The sequence below is a fragment of the Ramularia collo-cygni genome, assembly GCF_900074925.1.
Source record: "Ramularia collo-cygni strain URUG2 genome assembly, contig: RCC_scaffold12, whole genome shotgun sequence".
Classification (NCBI taxonomy): Eukaryota; Fungi; Ascomycota; class Dothideomycetes; order Mycosphaerellales; family Mycosphaerellaceae; genus Ramularia; species Ramularia collo-cygni.
In genome coordinates this window covers 205224-226177 of record NW_019716266.1, presented here as the reverse complement: position 1 = coordinate 226177, position 20954 = coordinate 205224, and the positions used below count along the sequence as shown (strand labels likewise).

The following is a 20954-nucleotide window of genomic DNA, read 5'->3' as shown; positions in this document are numbered from 1 at the left end:
TTCGATTTCCTTCGTTAAAGCCAAGGCGGAACAGGCAATTGAAGCAGATCTATGTACAGTCGTCACCTTGACTGTAGGTATACTGAGGGAAACTTCCAGCTATGTTTGGGCCATACTACCACTCTCTTATTCTTTATTACTCCTGAGAGAGCGCCAGGTCCTCGCCATACTGGAAGGCCCCATATTTGTCGAAAGGTTTGCGAGACAAACAATTCAAACGGATATAATCTTATGCTCGGTCGGCATAAGCATCATCATCTTACCATCGACATTTCAATCGACTGACCACACTTCATCTACCATTATATCAACCTTTACAATCACACCTAACGGTGAATATAGCAAGTCATCACTGGGCAGCAGAGCCATTCCAACTTCCAACCCTGGTAGAAAATCAAGATCGTATACGTACAAAGTAACCGCAGTAGCCGAAACCATCATGTGCGGCGGCGAGTTCAGCACTCAGGTGATGATGGTCCAGCACGCAAACGATCGATCAGCACTTCGAGAAAGGCCAATGTCATGTCTACTCTGCCCGCACCTTCCACGATCATCTGCAGCACAAGCACGTCGTTGATCAGATCATGGCGGCCCCCGACAGGGCTTTCCATCCTCCCAGATTGCTCAGCGGCGAGTTCAGCACTTCGAGAAAGGCCAATGTCATGTCTACTCTGCCCGCACCTTCCACGATCATCTGCAGCACAAGCATATCGTTGATCAGATCATGGCGGCCCCCGACAGGGCTTTCCATCCTCCCAGATTGCTCAGCGGCAAGTATAGAGTCTCAATTCCAGGAAGCATTACCGATGGCGGCGAGATGCTAGACCAAGATTTTGGCGGTGTTTCGCTGATGGATCAGCAAGACGAAGCTCAAATGGGCGGCTACAAACCCATGGAAGCTGAAAAGAACCTCATTGACCTGCACTCAGGTGATGATGGTCCAGCACGCAAACGATCGAGGCCACTTGCTACGTTGCTCATGCCATCGTCTATTTGCCCTTCCATTTTGAACCCGATCCTGCAGATCAGAAGGCTCGTGGCATCATCTTGCTTCAAATCATGAAGGACGGCCAGGCTCGTCGGGCGAACGAAAAGGCTCAAATGCACGCCGCTGAAGATGCTCGCAGACAAAACGTCGCTCAAGTCGTTGGTGGAATCGGAGGCAATCACGGMTTGGATCAGACTGAGCGTCCTACAGGACCTCGGGCTACTGGTGGCTACACCATGCAAAAGGCCATGGCCAATGCCGAGCCCACCATCGCCATGGCTCCTGCACTACCTACCACGCGGGAGAACTATCCCAGATCATCGCCTGACACAGGATTGCTGCCATTGCGCACATATTGGCCACCAGAAGATCAAGACTGGGTAATGGAGCAACGATAACTCCAAGTCCGTGTGAACGCATCACTGAGATGGAGCAGGGTCCAGCAGGCGGCACTCTTCAATTCACATTGAAGTTCTGGGGGGTTTTGCTCCAACGACCTATTACAGTATGGTACAGATTACGATCCACACTAGGGATATGCAGATTGCCTCATTTGAGATATGTCATTCCATACATCTACATAAATTTACCAGTTCAAACTGCCGATGAATTACTGTCTGCGCCTCTTGTTCCCACCTTCATGCGGGGGCGCATAGTCGGCTTCGCCGTCGTCGTCATAGTCCAGGTGAGGACCATCAGAAACCGTGGCCATCCTCCTGATGGGCATACCGCCCGTGACCTTATGGCGTTTGACTGACTTCTTCGCGGTGGGGCCAGGTATGTGGCATGGTCCGAACGCCTCATCATCGATTGCACAGGAGCGGACCTTTCCTTGTGCCAATGCTCCTTCGGCGATCTCCTGCAACAAGGTCGATTTTGATTTCCTGTCCTGCATGATACATTCCAAGTTTCCGAATACGAAATGGAACGTGTTTGCCCTACTGGCCAGGACGGTGGTGATGTTGTCGCTGGGAAGTGAACCACGACAGGCGCACGCAGAGATCAATGTGAGGACGATTGCCTCCTCCTGACCTTGAGCATCAGTGCCGGTCCATATGCGCACCTTCTTGAGCTCAGGGTACTGGGGCATGAGAGCCGTCAGCTGGGATCGTTGCGTAGCATCTGGCACCTGAATGACGACGGCCGCTGCTGGAATACCACCGCGGAGTAATTGATGTGCCGCGGAGATCACCGCATTGGTGGCATTTTGATTGCGAATAACAGGACGGGGAGTTGAAATGTAGACCGCAGAGCCGTTCGCAGTCGCATATTGTGGTCGTCTGGCTCCCGGCCGGTCAACCTTGCCGAACATCTCTTCGTCGAATTTGGCACGAGGTATGGCCTCGGCATGACATGCCGTATTGAACCAAAGGAAAGACGAATCCGATGCATCCTCTGCTCTCAAGCTCATGAACGGCCGGCCCAGGTTCTCAGGTCGAATGCAAAGATTTTTCACTGGTTGGAAGTAAGGACGCGCCTCAACGTCGACTGCTGATTCTATAAATGCATTCGTTTCCTGTAGGTAGAATGACTGAAGTGCGTCCCAGACACGAGGAGGGTTTCTGTAATTGCAGTCCAACACGATGGTGTATGTGTCGCCATTCTCACCAGCAGGTGACTTGTAATCCATGTAATGGAGAATCGACTTCTGCATAGTCTCCCCGAACTCGTTGAATTTCGCGATGGAGGAAGGATCAATCGGGTTGATCTGCAAAATATCGCCGATCAGGATCAGGAACTCCGGATGTCCAAATCTGGCCGCCTTCCACAAGTTGACATTGCTGGCCTCATCTACGACTATGCCGTCGTGGGCGAAGTTGGACAGCTTCGAGCTATGATCGATCGTACTGTAAACGACGTGCATTTGCGCGAGAAGCACATCACATAGCTTTTGATTAGCTATATCAAAGGCATGCTCTGATGCCTTGGTCCGGGAGGTGTTGCATTCATTCCACCGCTCAACATACTCATTGCAGCACTCAAGCAGTTGGTCGCGTGGAAATTGTACGTGGGCCGCCAGGTCTGGATCTCCCGTCATCTGGAAAGCAACAGAGCATGCCATCCGGTCGAGCCACAAGTCAGTTTCTTCCAATCTGGTATAATCCCCAAACAGCACGTCGGCAAGCGACATTGGGTCCATCATTGGCGGTTTGGGCTTCTTCGTCCAGACATTGTTGATCTCATCCAACCTTGCAAACTTCCTGGGGAGCGCTCGACAAAACAACAGCTTGTTGGGTACATGCTCCTTCGTTTTGACGTACGCTTTCGTCATTTTCTCCAGTAGCGCAATCACAGCCGAGTTCGTACTCGCGAGAACGAGCACCTTCTTGAGTTGGGCGATCAGTAGGACTCCATGGCTTCCAATCAAGCTCTTTCCTGAACCAGGCGGTCCTTGAACGAATAAAAAGCCATTAACCAGGCCACACCACAAACGATTGAGCACTGCTGTCTGTGAGATATCCGCACCTTTTTGTAGCTCCGCCGCCAACCTTTGCATTCCAGCTCCGGCCTGATTCACCAGTACAGAGTGGAATGAATGCCGCATATCCCTCTTCAACCACAGGCGGAGATCAAACCGACCTTTGCATTGGCCCGTATCAACCAACATCGCCGTGCTCATCATATCGTCGCGTAGCACATGGTCGACAGTCGGCTCTACCATGATGTATATCATCTGGCATATTCCGTCCTTCAACGCTCCACGCGGTCCGAATAGCCTCGTGAGTTCCTCTGACGGATGAATACTGACTCTGAAGTGATATGCCCTGTTCGGTGTCTTCACCTTTTCTCCTTTTTCTCTGCGTATGCGGCTCAAATTGTCGCCTTGCACGCCTTGCACGCCTTGCGGATTTCCATTCTCTAGCGGTGTTACTTCTTGCAGATGTGGATAGGCGTCGAACTCGATCTCAACTATCTCGCCATCGATAGGCATATCTTCCACATCAAGACCGCGAACAAGCGATATATCCACCTGAAGCATTTTCCCATCGAATGTGAATTTCGCAGAGTGCGGGGACTGTTGGATTCCTCTCTGGCGAAAACCCTTGTGTTGGGCGGCTCGAGAGTTGGCAATCACACCCACTGCCGCATACTGCTCCATAGAAATGCGTTTTGGTATACGTATCATAGCTGCCYCACGGCACTTGGCCTTGTCGGAGCCCGGCTTGTGCCGCAAGAACTGAGGGATGATGGCGTACTGTGGATTTCGATCCTTCGGCTCTGGTATGRGTTTTGCAGTCATGTCGTTAATGGAAGTCATGCCAGTGTTGTGGAGGTATGCGAAGAGACTCGTCAGATGGCCACCTGTGATGGCCTTGCAAGAAGATACGTTCTCGCGAAACCACATGTAGTGACCTCTCTCCCCGTAGCCATATGTGATACACACAACCCTGACTTCGTGAGCATCCTCCAATTTGTTGCGGACTGTGACCCATTCTCCTTGCAGCTCGGCTTGGCTCTCATCAGTCGGCACATCCAACGACATACGCCGGTTTGGCTTCAGTGTCATGACAAGCTCAAACGCCCAAAGCTTGGTGCGCAATTCTTTGTCTCTCACTTCCTCCGGAGTAGATTCGGGTATCGGCTCTCCGAATGTCAAAAGAGGCCAGTCGTGATTCAGCACGTCCTGCAATGACTGGTATTCAGGTGGCATGTGAGCTTTGTTCGCCGTCTCAACGCGTGCCGCTGGCAACACGCGCACATCCAATGTCTCCAAGTCGTCTAGAGTGACATGCATCGTATGTTTAGAGCCCTTTMCCCCGAGGGTAAAATACACGGCCTGAAATTGGCAGTCATTGAACACCTCCAAGCCTACGCGAGAGCTATCCTCGCGGAACTCGTATCCCAGCACACCGGTCGAGCCGAACCCCTCACCGTCCACGTACATTGCACWTGGGCGCGGACGGGCGTGTTTAACCACCATAGTAGAATTGTGTTCATACTTTTCAAGTGGAAAAAGATGTTGACCATCAGTCGGAAAGGTGCCACTTTTGCCGATGTCGCCGCCACTGAGCTCGGTGAAGAAGCTATTGAGGTGGGGCTCGCGCTTTGGACCGCGAAGCAAGCCATGCAGCGGATCATCTTCGCCTTCCGAAGGGACACGGAAGCGGAAGTGAAGATGCTCGTCGTACACGATGTCGATACAGCGGAGGTATAGCTGGAGGTTTGGAGGCCAGCAAAGGCCCAGGATTCTCCGAATCGGAAATTGTCTACTCTGGGGAGTGCTGGCGTCGTTCAGGGCAGTCAGTGTAGGAGGAGTTAAAGAAACCTCCTCGAAGTAGCGCAACTCTACATCGCAAATCACCTCGTGGAGTTGGTGGAAGATGCCACGCAGCTCTTCCGACATGGACGATGATTGCTGATCATGTAGCGCCCGTAGCTCGTAGTGGTGTACGAGCCATTCCTCGCTGAGCTTGGTTGTCCTGGGAAGCCAAATCTCCCGGAATCCGGGTGCAAGGAATCGTCGCATGCCATTATCTCCCTTGGTAGACGGGTTCTTGTGGTGTGCTTCGGCGTGTCCAATGATGAGCGCAGTCACAGCAGCCGGGGATGGATCGACAGCACTTGCTTCATCGAGCCCCATGGTCATCAAGGCCGAGTAGTACACCGCGCTCGCCATACAGCGCTTGATTTCTCTCGAGAAGTCGTGGTTGTACTGCATAGACTTGCCGTCCCATCGTCCGCAACCCTCCAGGATATTTCGCAGTTTGTGTTCGATCCTCGCTTCTACGTTTCCAGGTATGTCGCGCCCAGCGTCGTGCTTCTTGATCCGCTCAGACCTTGACAGTGTCGACTGGGCAACGTTCCGATCATCCTCCTCTCTCTCATGTTTGGCGTCGTCGAATCYCTGCTGGTTACGTTCTTCGGCTTCGCGTTTCGCGTTGGTCTCAGCAGCTGTTTTTATGATTTCGGCATCTTTTGCTCGCCGCGCCTCCCCAGTCTCGTTTGCAACGCGCGGGGTTTTCTTGCTGTAGTCCGCGAGGGTGATCCTCTTGCGCTTCGGCTCCGGTGCGATGTGGCCACTCTCTGTCGCCGCCGCCGCGCGCTTGATTTGAGAGCCTTCCTCCATCAGGGTTGCGAATGCAATATGACAGAGACCAATGCCAATGATTAGTATGCGCGAGTACAGTATGCGGTGACCTGAGGAAGGTTCCGGTGTGTATGTTGTTCAGAAGTTCGTTTGTCGCCGTCAAGAATCAAAGGTGTGAGATTTCATTTTGCGCACGTGACGAAGCAACAACGCGAACACATTGAAACAATATTGAAAAAAATTACCTTCTGAAGTCTGGAAAGCTACATCCGCCGATATCGAGAAGATGCATGGTCCCACGTGGAAATTACTCACGCGCTTCGCATCTGCTCATATCCGTGTGATCACCGCGTGCAGTAGTCACCAGTGCTCCTTGCTCCAGGCATCGCATTGGTCCAGGGGCCCGACGAGGACCGCAAATGCTAGTCAGATGCTGGGAGTATTCGGAACGATGGAAACCGCCCCAACCATGGCCGCCACATGCAGTGTGGTTCGTATCCGGGCCATCCTGAATGTCAACCTCGCCTGTACGCAAATACCTAACCGAGCTGGTACCATCTACAAGTTGACCATCGAAAACCGCGGGAAGGCATATATCCGTCACCCCCGGGAGGTGTAGGAGTGATTCTCAAAGGATGGGAGTGGACGACTCGCTGTATTCAGGGAGACCCTACACGAGAAGTGCAACATGATACTCRCCAACAACAAGCTTCAACAGCGACAGCATAAGGCGTACAACCCTATGCTATGGTATCACGGAGCAGGTCGAGGCTGCGCCGCAGTGGAGGGATCGTTACTGAGTATGGGATCCAATCCCGACCTTTGAACAACAAGTTCCGCGCGCATGAAGGCAGTTGGTTCGGCGAAGATGAGAACAAGGTGCTCAACTGCCACGACAAGAACAATGGCGTTGTCGCTCCCATGAATGAAGCGTTCGTGCCGAGCGTTGAGCTGGGTGTGAGGTTGCCGGAGGCGGAGGCGATCGTCCTCCTTCATTTCTGGTGGTGATGTCTCACGAGCCGCTTCTTCCAGGCAATCTGTGTCCTCCTCTATTTCTGGCGGTGATGTCCCACGAGCCGCTTCTATCAGGCACTCTGTGTCCTCCTCCTTTTATGGCGGTGATGTCCCACGAGCCGCTTCTCTCAGGCACTCTGTGTCGTCCTCGCCAGCTCGCGCCTCATACGACGAAGAGGCTGCTCCACCGGTCAGCTGGGCGGAGCACTCCGCCCTTTCCTCGCCAATTTATCGTCACTTCCGACAGGAGCGCCCATCCATAGACCGCCCTGGTCTTTCATTGCCGTTGGTACTACTGCGCCCGCAGTCGAGTGGAACAACCATAGTAGTGGTAACAGTTCGAAGGCGTCATCGAGTTGTTAGACGGGAAGCTGGTTCGTGGACAGGTAGAAGGGGCTGCCATTTAGCGGAGGGCAGATGGCGACATGTTGACTAGTGTTAGGGCTGTCTGGCGGGGACGCAAAGGCGTGAATGGAAATACTGTATAATGTGCCTTCATTAGAGCAGGTGAAGTGGAGTGCCAAGCAGCAGGCATTATGAGATACAACCGGAACTAAAAACCACCAATGGATACTAGGTACCTTATCCTCTAAGCGCGGATAACGGTACTAAGTTACTGGCGAAGCCCTTTCTCAGCGAAAATCCCAGTACTTTAGAGGTGTGCTACGATGGTACGCAATCCGATTAGTCGTACGGCTGATCTTCCGATTAGCTTGCAGTTACGTTGGCGCGGCCTGTAATTAGATGCAGCTGTGTTAGTGCGAAATGCGCCTTAATTCACGCTATCAATTTATGGTAAAAGCCATGAAATCCTCTAGAAAGCCATCAAATACTGTCAAAGCTATCAAATACTGTTAAAGCCATCGATTTAGACGACTAATTCAGGCTGCTTTGCCGAGCTGAGGGAAAAGGGCTTCGACTCCCCTGGTCCAGCTGACCACAGGATCATATTACATCCCCATCAGCTCCCGTCACTCATGCCTTCAACAATCCACCTGCTCTGCACGCACTAGGTATGTCCGCAGAGCAGGCGGCACCGGCCCTCCTCGGGCTGGTCTCCTCGTGGCCTTGGCCTACTAATTACTAAGGTATGCGACACATTGCGGCAATGTKCGTCGCGTTGCGTCGCGCCTTCCTCAGCAACACGCAAGCAGAAACGATGACTTTTACCGTCGCTCGCCGTCAATCCTCTTTCATCCCACGACACATGCACGACACGTGCAATCATCCAAAAGCATCCAGGCATCACTGTCCTTTCGTCCATCGGCCCATCCACCTGCGCTCCGTTATCTACGCCGGCTGCAATGGCAGACAATAAGCTCGTCGCCGTTGCCACCATTGTCCGACACCTCGATCGCGATGCCTCTGATGTCGTTCTCGCAGCAGCAGACGCCAACGAAATCGCCACTCTGGACCTTCGCACACAGGCTATTCTAGACATGCTCCCATCTATCAGCAATGTGCACATGCGCGAAGACCTCGCCCGCCGATTCGTCCATGGCGAGATGGACAAGACCGAAACACAGCTGGTCCACGATTGGTCCCAAGTGATGCGTTCGGCCCTGCGTGCTGCCCTCATCACGGCATGGGCAATGAAAGTAAATGCCGACCGCAAGTTTGAGTCTATCCCTGGAATGGTGGATCCCGTGTCCGAAGACGAAGACCCAAGAATCTCAATGGCCCGCTCCATCGCTGTACCATCACGCAGCGCTCCAACCCACAATTCGCCGCCGTCAAAGAGACACGAGACAGAGTCGATCTCCAGCACCAAACGTTTTGGTAGCTCCTTCGCAGCATCTACCACGCCCAGCGGAGAAAGCCATGATCCCAAGACTGGTGCACCATCGAAAGACTTGGCCATTGACCTCTCAAGCGACATTGAAGATGATTGATCTCGGCAATTTCGCCCATAGCTCCAATATCGGGCGCTAGATATATGGCATAGGATCGTCCGGGATGGAGGGACGCAGATTTGTGGCTGGGTATTGTAACAGTGCTTTCAGACGATGGGCAGGAAGTTGCATGATTGATACGACGAAGAAAGAGACGTCGCTGATGTCACCACCAAGATTGTCTTTGCAGCATCGCACTGTATATGGCTCTGCTTGATATTCAGTACTAAAGCTCTGTTCTACCGTACACGGTCAAGTCCATCCCGTTTTCATGTGTCTCAGTATCGAGCAGGTGCTACCGCCGGCTTCTCGTAGCCTCGTGTCTGCTCCAGTCGGCCATCCCCTAACAACATCGGATTCGAACTCCAGCCGTTCTGACATATTTAGTCGTCCCTAGCCTACCTTACCTCAACATGACTCGCGGCATCTGCTGTCTCCCGGATGGGGAGAGGTGATTGTAAATTCGTTGTCAGAGCTGACGATGGTGGTTTCCGACTTGATGGCCGGGGTGAGGGATACGACGAAGGCGATTCGACTACTTCAGCTCGCTCCATCTTCGTCTCATTGACATGTTCTCAAGCTCGCATTAGAAGCGAGCGGAATATGACCGACGGAAAGGAGGGACGGGTTGTCACATTCAAAATTTGAATTGCATATTGTATTGTAGCATGCTGAACTGTCTTAGCAGAACCATCCACAAACTTCGGTATATCGCCCAAGCAGGATAGTCAATATGAAATGATCTCATAATGAGCCAAAGGATGGAAGCAAATTTCTATGTTGTGACATCCCATCTCAAACGCCCAACCCAATCGATCCCCGCAAGCATCGCTCAGAGAACTAAGGTAGTATATTCAATCGTTCTCTCCGTGATCTCCGCGCGGGTTCATGGAATCCGAAGTAAAGTTCAACAGGGCCGCCCAATACGCCGCTGAATACGCCGCTCAATACGCCGTCTGGTTTGCGATCACGTGCGTAAATTGACGATTTTCAATGGGCCAGATGCCGAACGGTTCCATACCAGTGGGAAACCTAGTTACGCACCCACAGTAGAATAGCGTAGCAAGACCCAGAACAAGTCTCCAGATACATTGGGCCACGATCACAGCATAGAGATGGCAGTATCCATTGTCGACTGTATCCAGTACAGCAGACAAGCGATGCATGAACTCACGTGGTCTGTCTGCAGCCTAGCACAGGTCAGGGTGGAAGCCAAGGATGTACCTCGTTCGGCCTTGCCATGTGCGTGGAAGTGAGTGATATTGAGACGACCATGAAAGAACACAGTCATCATACCAACGGTCCAGTTCGAGTGTATGTATTTGATGCTGATCAGATAGAGCAGTTGCGGCAACGGTCCGGGTAATGTAGAGTACGGCCAGGATGACAAGACTTGCCCTGGTAGCACTCTAAGGAGCTCAGGTGTCTTGATAGAATGAAAGAAACGCACAGTGTATCTCAGGCTGCATGAGATAGTGAGATGCTCGATGTATTGCGCTCATCGCCGAATCGACATGACAAAATCTCTGGCTGGACGGCCAGGCCTCGAGCATATGGCTCTCTGGTACGATGATTGTCAAMGTCGTAATGGAATGCGATACCATAACATGCAGCAGAGATGAAACGAGATGTTCGTATTGGTGGTGATACTGGTACAGGTGGATGTATTGTACAGAGTTCTCAATGAATTAAGAACAGCTGTAATACAACCAGCTGCTCCACCACTCCTTCCTCTAGCAGGCAGCGGAGCTATCCACCTGATGTGCGCGTTGCTAGCTGCTCTTAATGCAATGTGAACCTACCTTAGTGTCCAAGACGTTCTTCATTTGTGCGACGTTCGTGCCACACATGAAATTTCGTGCTGCTAACAGGACAAGGAAGAATATTTGTATGCCAGTAAGCAGACTCCGCGGCTGTATTGCAATTGCGTTCATGTTTGCAAAGATCTCGCGGGCGGCGGCAGACTCGCCGTAGGAAGCATCCCATATCTTGGATTGATGCTTGAAGCACCCACTGTCTGGACCGTCGGTGATGATGAAATTGTGCGTCGGCGTGGCGGGTTGACATCAATGCCACTCGGAATTGACGACGGCTAATTCATCACAGGAGCCTCTTTGCGAGGAGCGACCTCGCTCGCTTCTGTTTAGAAACCATCATCATCGTCAGAATCCGTGCCAGACACGAACTCATTGTCGGTGCTATAGTTGTCATCCTCATCCTCGTTCTCGTCTTCAGGCTTATCCTCAATCTCGTAGAGAGTCGCGGAGGTATCCTCTAGCGAAGCCAAATGCAGATTTGCAAGCAGTTTCTCGCTCTCCGTGTGTGGACTATCCGGTGGAGTCAGTTCGGCATAGCTTGAGGCCGACGCGGGTTGCCTGTCGAGAGATTAGCGAATGATTGATCGAGGTGGACATTAAGTTCAACTTACGAGGCGGTCGGAGCACCTGTTGTCGCACAAGCTGGCTTCGCATAGGAGGCGGAGGCACTAGTGCACGGCATAGCCTTTCTCTGCAGATGGGGTGGCATAAAGCTGGTGGACGCCATGATGGCGGATGTGGAAGTGCTGATGATTGTGGTAAGTAAAAGGCCGAGATCGGCGTGATCAGCATAGCTTGGAGCCGACGCGGGTTGCGGTGGCAGGGCAGTCGGAGCACCTGCTGTCGCACGATCTGGCTTCGGAGAGGAGGCGCAGGTATTGCCATCACGAAGCTCGCAGCCGTCGCTCTGCTGCTGCTGATGCTGCTGGCGGTGTGGATCCTGCGTGTCCAAGAAGGCACCAGTGCACGGCATGGCCTTCTTCCGCAGATGGGGTGGTGCCGAGATGATCTCGTAGCCGTCGCTCTGCTGCTGGTGCTGCTGGCGGTGTGGATCTTGCTGTCCAAGAAGGCACCAGTGCACGGCATGGCCTTTCTCCGCATATGGGTGGTGCCGAGATGGAAACGCGAATCTCGTAGCCGTCGCTCTGCTGCTGGTGCTGGTGCTGGTGGCGGTGTGGTTCCTGTGTGTCCAAGGAAGCACTAGTGCACGGCATGGCCTTCTTCCGCAGATGGGGTGGGAGGAAGCTGGTGTACGCCATGATGTCGGACTATGTAGGATGGGTAATAACCCTCCGGTGAGGTGTGGTACCTGGCTACATATCAGACGCTTCGCACCTGTTGCCCTAAGTGCCATCTATATGGATGGCCATCGAGAACATGGTTGATGATTCTTTCTCGCAGTTCCGGAACCTCCTTCGCACGGCAAACTGCTGATCTAGTCTCGTTCATTTCGCAATGGTTCCTGCGATAGTCTGACCAGTGAAGCGCGTATCTGRAGTTCGTGCCCCCGAATTTCTCCTCCGCGTCGGAAACCTGGTCACCATCCTTCTCCGCGGCAGAGTCGCTCTCGCCGTTCTCCTCATCGTTGTCCTCATCCCACTTGTTCTCATATCACTGGTCACCATTGCCAGCCTCAGTAGCAGACTGGCCCTCGACCCACTGTTTACCATCACCACCTTTAGAAGCAGACTGGTCTTCACTCATCCTCCCTCTAGTGTCATACCGTTGTGAACTCTTCGCAGCATTTAACATGCTATCCAAAGCACCTGGAATCATGTCATCTCACACCCAGGCTGTTACATGCTAATGGTATTTTTACACATCCCAGGCGCCGCGGATAGACGTCCGACAGAAGAGGTGCCGTTTGGCGTCCCTCAAGCTCATGGTCTCCCTTATAGTCTACTCTTTATCCACATCCCTTCGCACCCTTTAGCATGGTATCGACAGCGCCTGAAAACACGTCACATCCAAGAGTGCTTTTATTTGTTGGGAAGTCCACAAGGGCAAAATTTCCATTGACTTCACCCCACTGATCACCACCGCCATCAGTAGCAAAGTTGCTCTGGCTGTGCTTAGCAGCAGGGTCGTTGCCTTCCGACGCGTCCTTCAACTGAACCTCCCGCGCCTTGATCACCCGGGGCTGYAAGTGTGAAGCGAGCAGAGCCGTCATCTTTCGAGCGAGTTTGGTCTCGTCGTCGGAAGGCCGCGAAACTGTGCGTGGCGCGAATGGCTTCGAGTGGATCTCATCCATTGTCGGAACGGTGTTGGACGGCATGTTGCTGAACAGGGAGAGAAGAGAGTCGTTTGAAATGTGCTGGCCTTGACAGTGCGGGGACTGCGCGGTGATGTCCGCGATACATGTAGTAGTCGGCGCAGACTCGTCGAACTCAGACCTACCGGTGTGATCCGCGTCAGTCGGATCGCAAGTCAGTCCAGGCAAACTTGCCTTTGTTGGTCTGCATGTCGTCTTCAGATGATGCCGCAGATACCCGGGGAGCAAGCCGGATTTGTTGTAATTGTGTTCGCGTTTGACTACATGGCGAGGCTGGTATGTGGAGAGGTGTTGATGGGTGTCGATGGGTGTTTCGGTGTATACTGTGGTGGGGTGTGGCGGTACGAGACGCAGTATACAACCTATGCGATGTTAACGACTGCCCTGCCTGAGGGGCTAAGGTGCTGAAGTCAAGTATAATAAGGTTTGACGCTAGTGCCACCGCGACGCTTTGTGTAAATCTCACGCGCGGTAGTCACTCTCTTCGACTCAACAAACAACCACATCTGCTCAGATGTGTCTTCTCAGTGCACCCAATGTTCTATGTGTCGCGGCAGTGATCTGCCTCTCGCACAGGTAGGCTGGCACCGCGCGCCGTCGACCGACTACCGCGGCAGTGATGGCATTTGAAACGCCGCCGCCACGTCGACAATGAAGTGATGCCGACAGCGGCGCGGTCAATCCATTGCCTGCGCCACCAGCATTGCCAATCAATGTCTGCATCCTTGCCCGCTCCGCTCCAGTGTCAACCTCATCCAGGATGAAGGAGCGACCACTTCGGGAAAGGCGAGACTTGGCACGCCGTCGCTTCCTGCCGAATGTCAACTCGACCTGCTGCAGCCTCAGAGTTCATCACCACCATACGGTCACGACCACCACCACCATCATCACCACTTCTCCAACCCAGCTGGACGAGCCGTCACGTCATGGCGGCAGCTGTACAGCTCGCTCTAGAGCTCAAAGCTGAGCTACAGAAGACTTGCGGGCTGCTCTTCCCTCCCGTTGACCTTCTACCGACATGGCTTCTCAGCACCGAAATGACACTGAAGCTGTCCGACGACGATGATTGGGATCTCTTCGTGCAGGAACTTGACGCATATGCAAGCCACTCATCCAAGATCCATGGTCACTGGCGGATTGAGGATGACACCGAAGACGCTGTATACATTCTTATGGGTCGTGACGTTTGGCAGAGTACGCGATGCGATCGTTTCGCTGGCTCAAGAGTCATCTCAGTGGAGAACAATGATGCCGTTGACTCAACCAACCGCATGCAGACCATGAGGGTTGTCAATCGGTCATCCGACTGCAATCGTGGCATCTATCATGTCCCTGCGGGCCAAACCACAACATACCAAACCTTTGCACACCTTTTCCGCACCGCGCTGAGATTGGGACCTCGCGATACCGGAAACATGATCGACATTTGTGCGAAGTACGGCCTGAATTAGGAATCACAGCTGTCTTCTCCCGAATTGTTGTACCTTAAAAGGGACACCAGTCCATCCGGCGGCTCATGCACACGTCTCATGGCATTCGCTCTCTTCGAAACCGGGACCGTTTACTACGCCGACCAGAGACTATTATTCGCTTTCAACCATCCAGCCTCACTCTACAACCTGGACTTCCGACATGCATTCTCCAAAGCTGGTCATCTTGCACAGCTGGATTACATCCCAAAGCTGAATCATCTCGGGGCTGTCGCGTGGTGGGTGGTGGTACATTTCAAAGGCAAAGCTGCCGCAGAGAAGTTGAGACAGAGGCAACCATCATTCTTCGTCCGGGACATTTCTGGAGTCACGTATGCCGAGCAGGTGCAGGTTTTCGACACGTCAATCTACAGCTACCGGTATTGCCTGCTCGTTCCGATCATGAGACAGATGGAGGAGCCATCCAAGGATCTAGTCAACTCGGTGGTCAGCACGCTGCGAACTGTTCTGGGACTTCGCCCGTCCACACGCTCGCTCGTCACGCGACCTTTCGTCAAGACCAAGGAGGACAAGCGGGACTGGTTCCGACCGGATGGCGATCTCGATCATCTCTTCAAAGATCGAGTCGTCACTCCTTTGATCCGCGAAGCCGTGTCTCGCTCTGAAGGGGACTCCGRGGTTTACATCGGCGAGCTGGCTGCCACCATTGCATATGGAGATCTCAACCTTAGAAACCGCATGGACATGCTGTTTGTGATTTGGACACGCCAGAGCAACGAGGACGGCAGCCGCTGTCGAGAATCGATTCCCCGCCAACTCAGCACCTTGTTGTCGTCTCCCGTCATCGCAACTCTGCAACCAACGGACAAGTTGATGGTGGTCGTAGAGATATGCTCCTCTTCGAAGCATCCAATGAAGGACCGTCGCCTCTTCAGCAGTCTTCCAAAGTCTCAGCCGATTCAGCTCCTCACCGTCAATCCAGACCGCTTGACCCGCAGAGCTGAGGACGTTGATGCAATTGTTGATAGGGTCTCACACAACGGAGGAACGTGGCACACTCAAGGATTTCCACTCGGCGACGACGGCGATAATTCCGACTGGCACGTCATCAAGAAGGATGAAAAGGAACGTACCGACATCCTCAAAGATCGTCTCGAGGTTGGACGACAGCGAGCACTCCAAATGTCATTCTATTGGCGTCGCGATAAGGTCATGATCCGACTGAACTACTACATCCGCCAAGTAGGAATCCCGCCGGAACTGAAAGCTCTCCACGGCGCATTGAAAACCGCCATCAATTTCCATCGCTTCACCCGTATTTACATCATCGTACGCATATCATTCACCTCGGGAGGAAGTGGTCACGACGAGCTGGAGCCTTCAATGACGAGACAGCAAGCATTCCTTTCCAGCATCGCCGAAGATTGCGGTGTTGAGGTAGAGCAGATTCGGGCGCGAGGTGTCTCAGCATACAATGACGCATTCATCACCATGCTGGAAGAGCGACTTGAAGATGAGCCCGGCCGCGTGTTGTTCCTATCTGCAAGTGTCGACAGGGCCGTCCGATCTCAGCGTCAGTACGATCGACTCAAAGTCGTACTCCGTAACGGCCATCACGCTATCGCGTCGATACTCTGGGACCACAAGACGACTCTTTCTGCTCGCGAAGCTTTGCGATTACCACTAGCCTTCTCTCACCATCCATTCATCAAACGATGGCAAAAATCTCTCGATGCGCAGATTCGAGCGCCTGAAGTCAGTCTCAGCATGCCGGTCATACAGCCAATCATATGGATCGGCGCAGATGAAGAATATGTCGATCAAAGCTTCACCTCTGTTGTTCACGCTGAGCGACACGTCGTCAACGCAGAGCAGTGGGTCGATGCTGGGCGTTTGACATCATACCAGGGCGATTCCGTCATTCCCGATGTGTTTCGAAATGACGACAAGGGTCATGGGTTTACTGTTCCCCGCATGCAGGCTTAGGAGCGCTGCATCGGAGTCGACACTCCCTGTCCTGTCTCGGTGGTCTCAACTGCTGGAATCAAAGCATATTATTGTACATGCCACCTTCAGAATGATCACGACTCGGACTGCCAATGCAAGTGTGCCTTTTGCAAGCGACAGAGAGCCTGCGGGTGCGGCGACCATGATGAAAGCAATGCCGTTGTCGGAATCACTTGCGTCTGCCCACCAATGTGCAATTGCAACTGTGATGGTTGTCACAAGCCTGCAGCTTCGATGGGAAAGAGGAAGCGCGATGACGATGACCACGATGAGCCACGCATTTGTGTACGAGACGCCTGCCACAACATTTGCACCAATTCCAACCTCAGCTGCCAGTCCTGCCTTTGGAACGATGACAATCTTCGAGAGTGCTCCACTCCTGGCTGCCATGAAGTAGCTCCTCGCAAAGGTGGACTGTATTGCGAGAAGTGCAAGCAGCTTGCGATCTATGACGACGATCCTGCCCTGCTCCRCAAGTGCGCCAAAGATGGTTGTGATGAGATTGCACCAGTGGGAGGGAAGCTCATGTGTGGCAAGCACGCATGGGAGTCTAAAGTCTCGAAGTCCGTTTCCAGTCGTGAGTACAGAAAGTGCGCTCGAGACGACTGTGATGGCAATGCACCGGTGGGAGGTCCTCGTGGCAAGTTTTGTGGTACGAAATGCAAGAGTCGCCATGACAAAGAATTGAGAGATCGAGATAGCGGGCATGTTGTCAAACGCCGGAAGCACGAGCAGCGAGAGTGGCACAACGACACAATCCGGATCTGCACTGAAGGAGAGGACGGCTGCCAGAATGTGATTAACAAGATGGCTGCCATCTGCGATCCGTGCTATCAGCGCCAGTGGCGCGCGAAGCGAGACAAGACTGTGGTTTGAGGTAGAGCAGATTCGGCCGCGAGGTGACTCAGCATACGATGACTGAAGATGGTGGAAGCCCAAGGGCCGGTGAAATCTCGATGATACTAGAATTTTCATGGAGCATTGTATATATTAGTATCAAATCCCATCTATTCAACCTATTTGAGCTCGTTGTTCTAGTCAACGCGGTTTTACGAAATGCTAGGGGTGCTTAGATGTCGATGTGAGAAATTATTCAACACCAGCAGTAGTTGGACGTTTAGTAGGCCTGAACTCGTCGAGCCTGCGGGGAGTAAGGCCTCAAGATACTGTAGACATGACTAGGAATGTCACCTAGCCGGACGAGAAGGATAACGACGAAGGGCTGGTGAAAAAGCAACAGCCTTGCGGAGAGACAAATACGGAGGATCGAATGTCTTTTCGGAATGGAGACTGAAGAAGGAAGAAGGCATCGATATGCTCCTCGTCGGAGCATCCAATGAAAGACCGTCGCCTCTTCAGTAGTCTTCCAAAGTTTCATCCGATTCAGATCCTCAGTGAAATTGAAAAGGTTGCCGGCTCTCCTTCTAGTAAACTGACGACAAAGCTCACGAACAGGTAGCTACAAGCATAAAAAGCAGCGGCCTTGCGGAGAGACAAGATACGGAGGATCGAATGTAATTTCAGAACGGGGACTGAAGAAGAGAAACGGCATCCATCCAATGAAAGAGCCCAAGGGCCGGTGAAATTTAAAAGGTTACCGGCTCTCCTTGTAGTGAGCCGACGACAACGCTCACGAACAGGTAGCTACAAGCACAAAAAGCAGCAGCCTTGCAGAGAGTCAGATACGGAGGATTTATCGAAATGGCGATCGAAGAAGATGGCATCGATGTAACGTGGAGGTGATGAACAGTTTCTGAAATGACAATCCCAACAAAGAGGGCTCTCCACTGCTCTCTCTCTTAGAATGACGGGACACTCTGCTAGTATCAAAGGTTCTATCAGCTTTAAAACAGTCAATTCTGCAGAGAGCACGGCTTTGATAGCTTTATCTGATGTGATGTTAAGGGCTTAGTACGTGCAACATTTTCGTTCATGCTAGAATTGAATACTTGCAACGCAATGGCGAAAATCTGCGATCGTTGTTACAAAGAACGCCAAGCAACGAAAAAACAAGATGCCATTGATTCAGGGCAGCAACTCCTGGTCGAGCCGCCTCGCAAATGCAAGGAAGACGGATGCACCAATGCTGCACCGATTGGTGGTAAAGGTGGCCTCTATTGTGAAATGCACCGCAATAAGATAAACTCTGCCAAGCAGGTGGAAGCCGGTCGAGCTCCTGTTACTGCCGACACAAGGAGGTGCAAGCAGGACGGTTGCGAAAACCCAGCACCGCTGGGATCTGGTGGACTTCTTTGCAAGTCGTGCGTTCACGCGAAGCAGCGGGTTACTCGACCAGACAGAAATGGAAAGGCGAAAGCAAAGTCAGTGGAGCAGCCTGGCGACGATTCTGATATCAGCATRGATATGGAAGATGGGGAGTGCGACTGAAGAAGGAAGATGGCATCGAGATAATGTGGAGGTGAAGGGCATCTTCGATTTGATATGATATTAATTGCTGTGGACGTGTAAATGGCTGGGGATGTGCAACAGTTTCGATCATGCTAGAATTGGCATGGAACATGCCTCCTATGTATGTATATATATCGACATTGATCTTGCCTCTATGCCACTCTTTGCCTCGTCTGTCGACTCTCCTTGCAGTAGGCGTCCGACAACGCTTGCGAACATGCAGCTGTAAGCACTATTCACAATCTCTCTTCCCATATCTGAGCTGCAACATGTTGGAACAAACGTTGGATCGCATTACATCTCGTGGACCGGCCTCTTAATGCCTTCYTTTATGTCGTCTGGGTTTCCCCCCATTGGAAGAGAAGCGTCGTCTGTTCCTTCTTGCCATCTCTCGCGCATCCAGCATCTAGCCTGCTGATTTCCAGGAGAGCGGCTCGTTGTTGGTCATTTGGATGTCTTCCGTCTGCATTAAGGGCACAATCTCGAGAAGTGTTCGGTTGGACGACGAGATCCAGATGGTTGCTGATTTCGATGGCACACAGTACGTAATTCCTTCTACGGGTGATTATCAGGTATGAACGCTGATGTTCATCGGAACGACGACTTGCATAGATGTCCTTTTCTCACATCGTTTGGTCGTATAGCTTGAAGCCCGGTTTTACGCGGTTTGGATTGCTTCGGAGGCAGTCCGTACAGCGGAGCTCCTCACAGTCAACCCAGACCGCATGACCCGCAGAGCTGAGGATATTGATGCAATTGTCGAGAGGGTCTTACACGACGGAGGAATATGGTACACTCAGCATACAATGACAGAAGATGTTTGAAGCCCAAGGGCTGGTGAAATTGAAAAGTTTGCCAGCTCTCCTTGTTGTAAACTGACGACAAAGCTCACGAACAGGTAGCTACAAGCACGAAAAGTAGCAGCATCGCGGAGACTCAAATATGGAGGATCGAATGTCTTATCGAAATGGCGACTGAAGAAAATGGATTTTCTATTTGCAAAGCTGCAAAGCTGCAGAGCTGTCGATATAAGAAATCATTAAAAAGAGCAGCGCCCTAAACTGCTCTCTCGATTAATTACTAGCCACTCTGCTAGTATTAGGGATTCTAATAGGCTTCAAATTATCGAGCCTATAGAGAGCGATTCCTTAGGACATTATAGACATAACTAAGGATGCCTTATCCTAATAAATAATCCTTATATTAATAGCTCTATAAAGCTATCGAGATAAGAAACTTTTTAACTAAAGCATGGCCCTCTACTGCTCTCCCCGTCAAATGTCAGGCTACTCTACTAGTACGAAAAGGTCTATTAGCTCTAGAACCGTTAATTTTGCAGAGAGCACGGCGTTAATAGCTTTGTCTATCTAATATAATGTTACTAGCTTAGTATGTGTAACATTCTCGTTTATGCTAGAATTGAACCCTGACCCCTTTAACTAAAGCATAGCCCTCTACTGCTCTCTCCGTCAAATGTCGAGCCACTCTACTAGTATAAGAAGTTCTATCAGCTCCAGAACCATTAATTTTGCAGAGAGCACGGCGTTAACAGCTTTGTCTATTAAGGCAGTTCTACGAAATACTCGCGGTGCTTAGATGTAGATATGAGAAATTACTCAACAAGAGCAGCGCTCTAAACTACTCTCTCGATTGATTGACGGACCACTCTGCTAGTAAGTGGAAGTTTAGCAGGCCTAAACTCGTCAAGCCTGCGGAGAGTGAGGCCTTACCTTACGATACTAAAGGCATGACTGAGAATGGCCTATTCCGATGAACAATCCTCCATTCGCGAGCAAGCTCGATCGCTCCTTCAGCTTTATTCAGTGTCCGGATGATGTTATCAACAACAAGATCAGCGCTCTAAACTGCTCTCWCGATTGATTGACGGACCACTCTGCTAGTAGTTGAAAGTTTAGCAGGCCTAAACTCGTCGAGCCTGCGGRGAGTGACCACCGTTTCTATTGAGGAGCCTCAGCCATTGGACAATTTTGGGAAGACGATGCAGAAGATGCGAAACATCCACAACACTGCACTCGAGACCCGCCAGGCTGAGTTGAAGCGCTATAAGACGAAGTCCAGAACGCAAGCAAGTCGTA

General features: G+C 51.9%; 8 protein-coding genes; 5 read left to right on the top strand and 3 right to left on the bottom strand.

Moving 5' to 3' along the window:
* Positions 1-1598: 1598 nt before the first annotated feature.
* On the bottom strand, positions 1599-6056 carry RCC_07611 (uncharacterized protein; the record flags this gene model as incomplete). The annotated part of the gene is made up of 1 exon (XM_023772867.1): positions 1599-6056. One exon carries the CDS (start codon positions 6054-6056, stop codon positions 1599-1601), a length of 4458 nt encoding a protein of 1485 aa, XP_023628635.1.
* Positions 6057-8335: 2279 nt separating this feature from the next.
* Positions 8336-8923, top strand: RCC_07610 (uncharacterized protein; the record flags this gene model as incomplete). The annotated part of the gene is made up of 1 exon (XM_023772866.1): positions 8336-8923. One exon carries the CDS (start codon positions 8336-8338, stop codon positions 8921-8923), a length of 588 nt encoding a protein of 195 aa, XP_023628634.1.
* A 2143-nt stretch (positions 8924-11066) lies between these two features.
* On the bottom strand, positions 11067-12094 carry RCC_07609 (uncharacterized protein; the record flags this gene model as incomplete). XM_023772865.1 has 2 exons in its annotated part: positions 11067-11298; positions 11352-12094. The coding sequence occupies 2 exons, from the start codon at positions 12092-12094 to the stop codon at positions 11067-11069; spliced, it is 975 nt and encodes a 324-aa protein (XP_023628633.1).
* A 552-nt stretch (positions 12095-12646) lies between these two features.
* Positions 12647-13015, bottom strand: RCC_07608 (uncharacterized protein; the record flags this gene model as incomplete). Its single annotated transcript, XM_023772864.1, has 1 exon — positions 12647-13015. The coding sequence occupies one exon, from the start codon at positions 13013-13015 to the stop codon at positions 12647-12649; it is 369 nt and encodes a 122-aa protein (XP_023628632.1).
* Positions 13016-13938: 923 nt separating this feature from the next.
* On the top strand, positions 13939-14463 carry RCC_07607 (uncharacterized protein; the record flags this gene model as incomplete). The annotated part of the gene is made up of 1 exon (XM_023772863.1): positions 13939-14463. One exon carries the CDS (start codon positions 13939-13941, stop codon positions 14461-14463), a length of 525 nt encoding a protein of 174 aa, XP_023628631.1.
* A 78-nt stretch (positions 14464-14541) lies between these two features.
* RCC_07606 (uncharacterized protein) lies at positions 14542-16428 on the top strand (the record flags this gene model as incomplete). The annotated part of the gene is made up of 1 exon (XM_023772862.1): positions 14542-16428. One exon carries the CDS (start codon positions 14542-14544, stop codon positions 16426-16428), a length of 1887 nt encoding a protein of 628 aa, XP_023628630.1.
* Positions 16429-16638: 210 nt separating this feature from the next.
* RCC_07605 (uncharacterized protein) lies at positions 16639-17325 on the top strand (the record flags this gene model as incomplete). Its single annotated transcript, XM_023772861.1, has 1 exon — positions 16639-17325. One exon carries the CDS (start codon positions 16639-16641, stop codon positions 17323-17325), a length of 687 nt encoding a protein of 228 aa, XP_023628629.1.
* Positions 17326-18408: 1083 nt separating this feature from the next.
* On the top strand, positions 18409-18837 carry RCC_07604 (uncharacterized protein; the record flags this gene model as incomplete). The annotated part of the gene is made up of 1 exon (XM_023772860.1): positions 18409-18837. One exon carries the CDS (start codon positions 18409-18411, stop codon positions 18835-18837), a length of 429 nt encoding a protein of 142 aa, XP_023628628.1.
* Positions 18838-20954: the final 2117 nt, after the last annotated feature.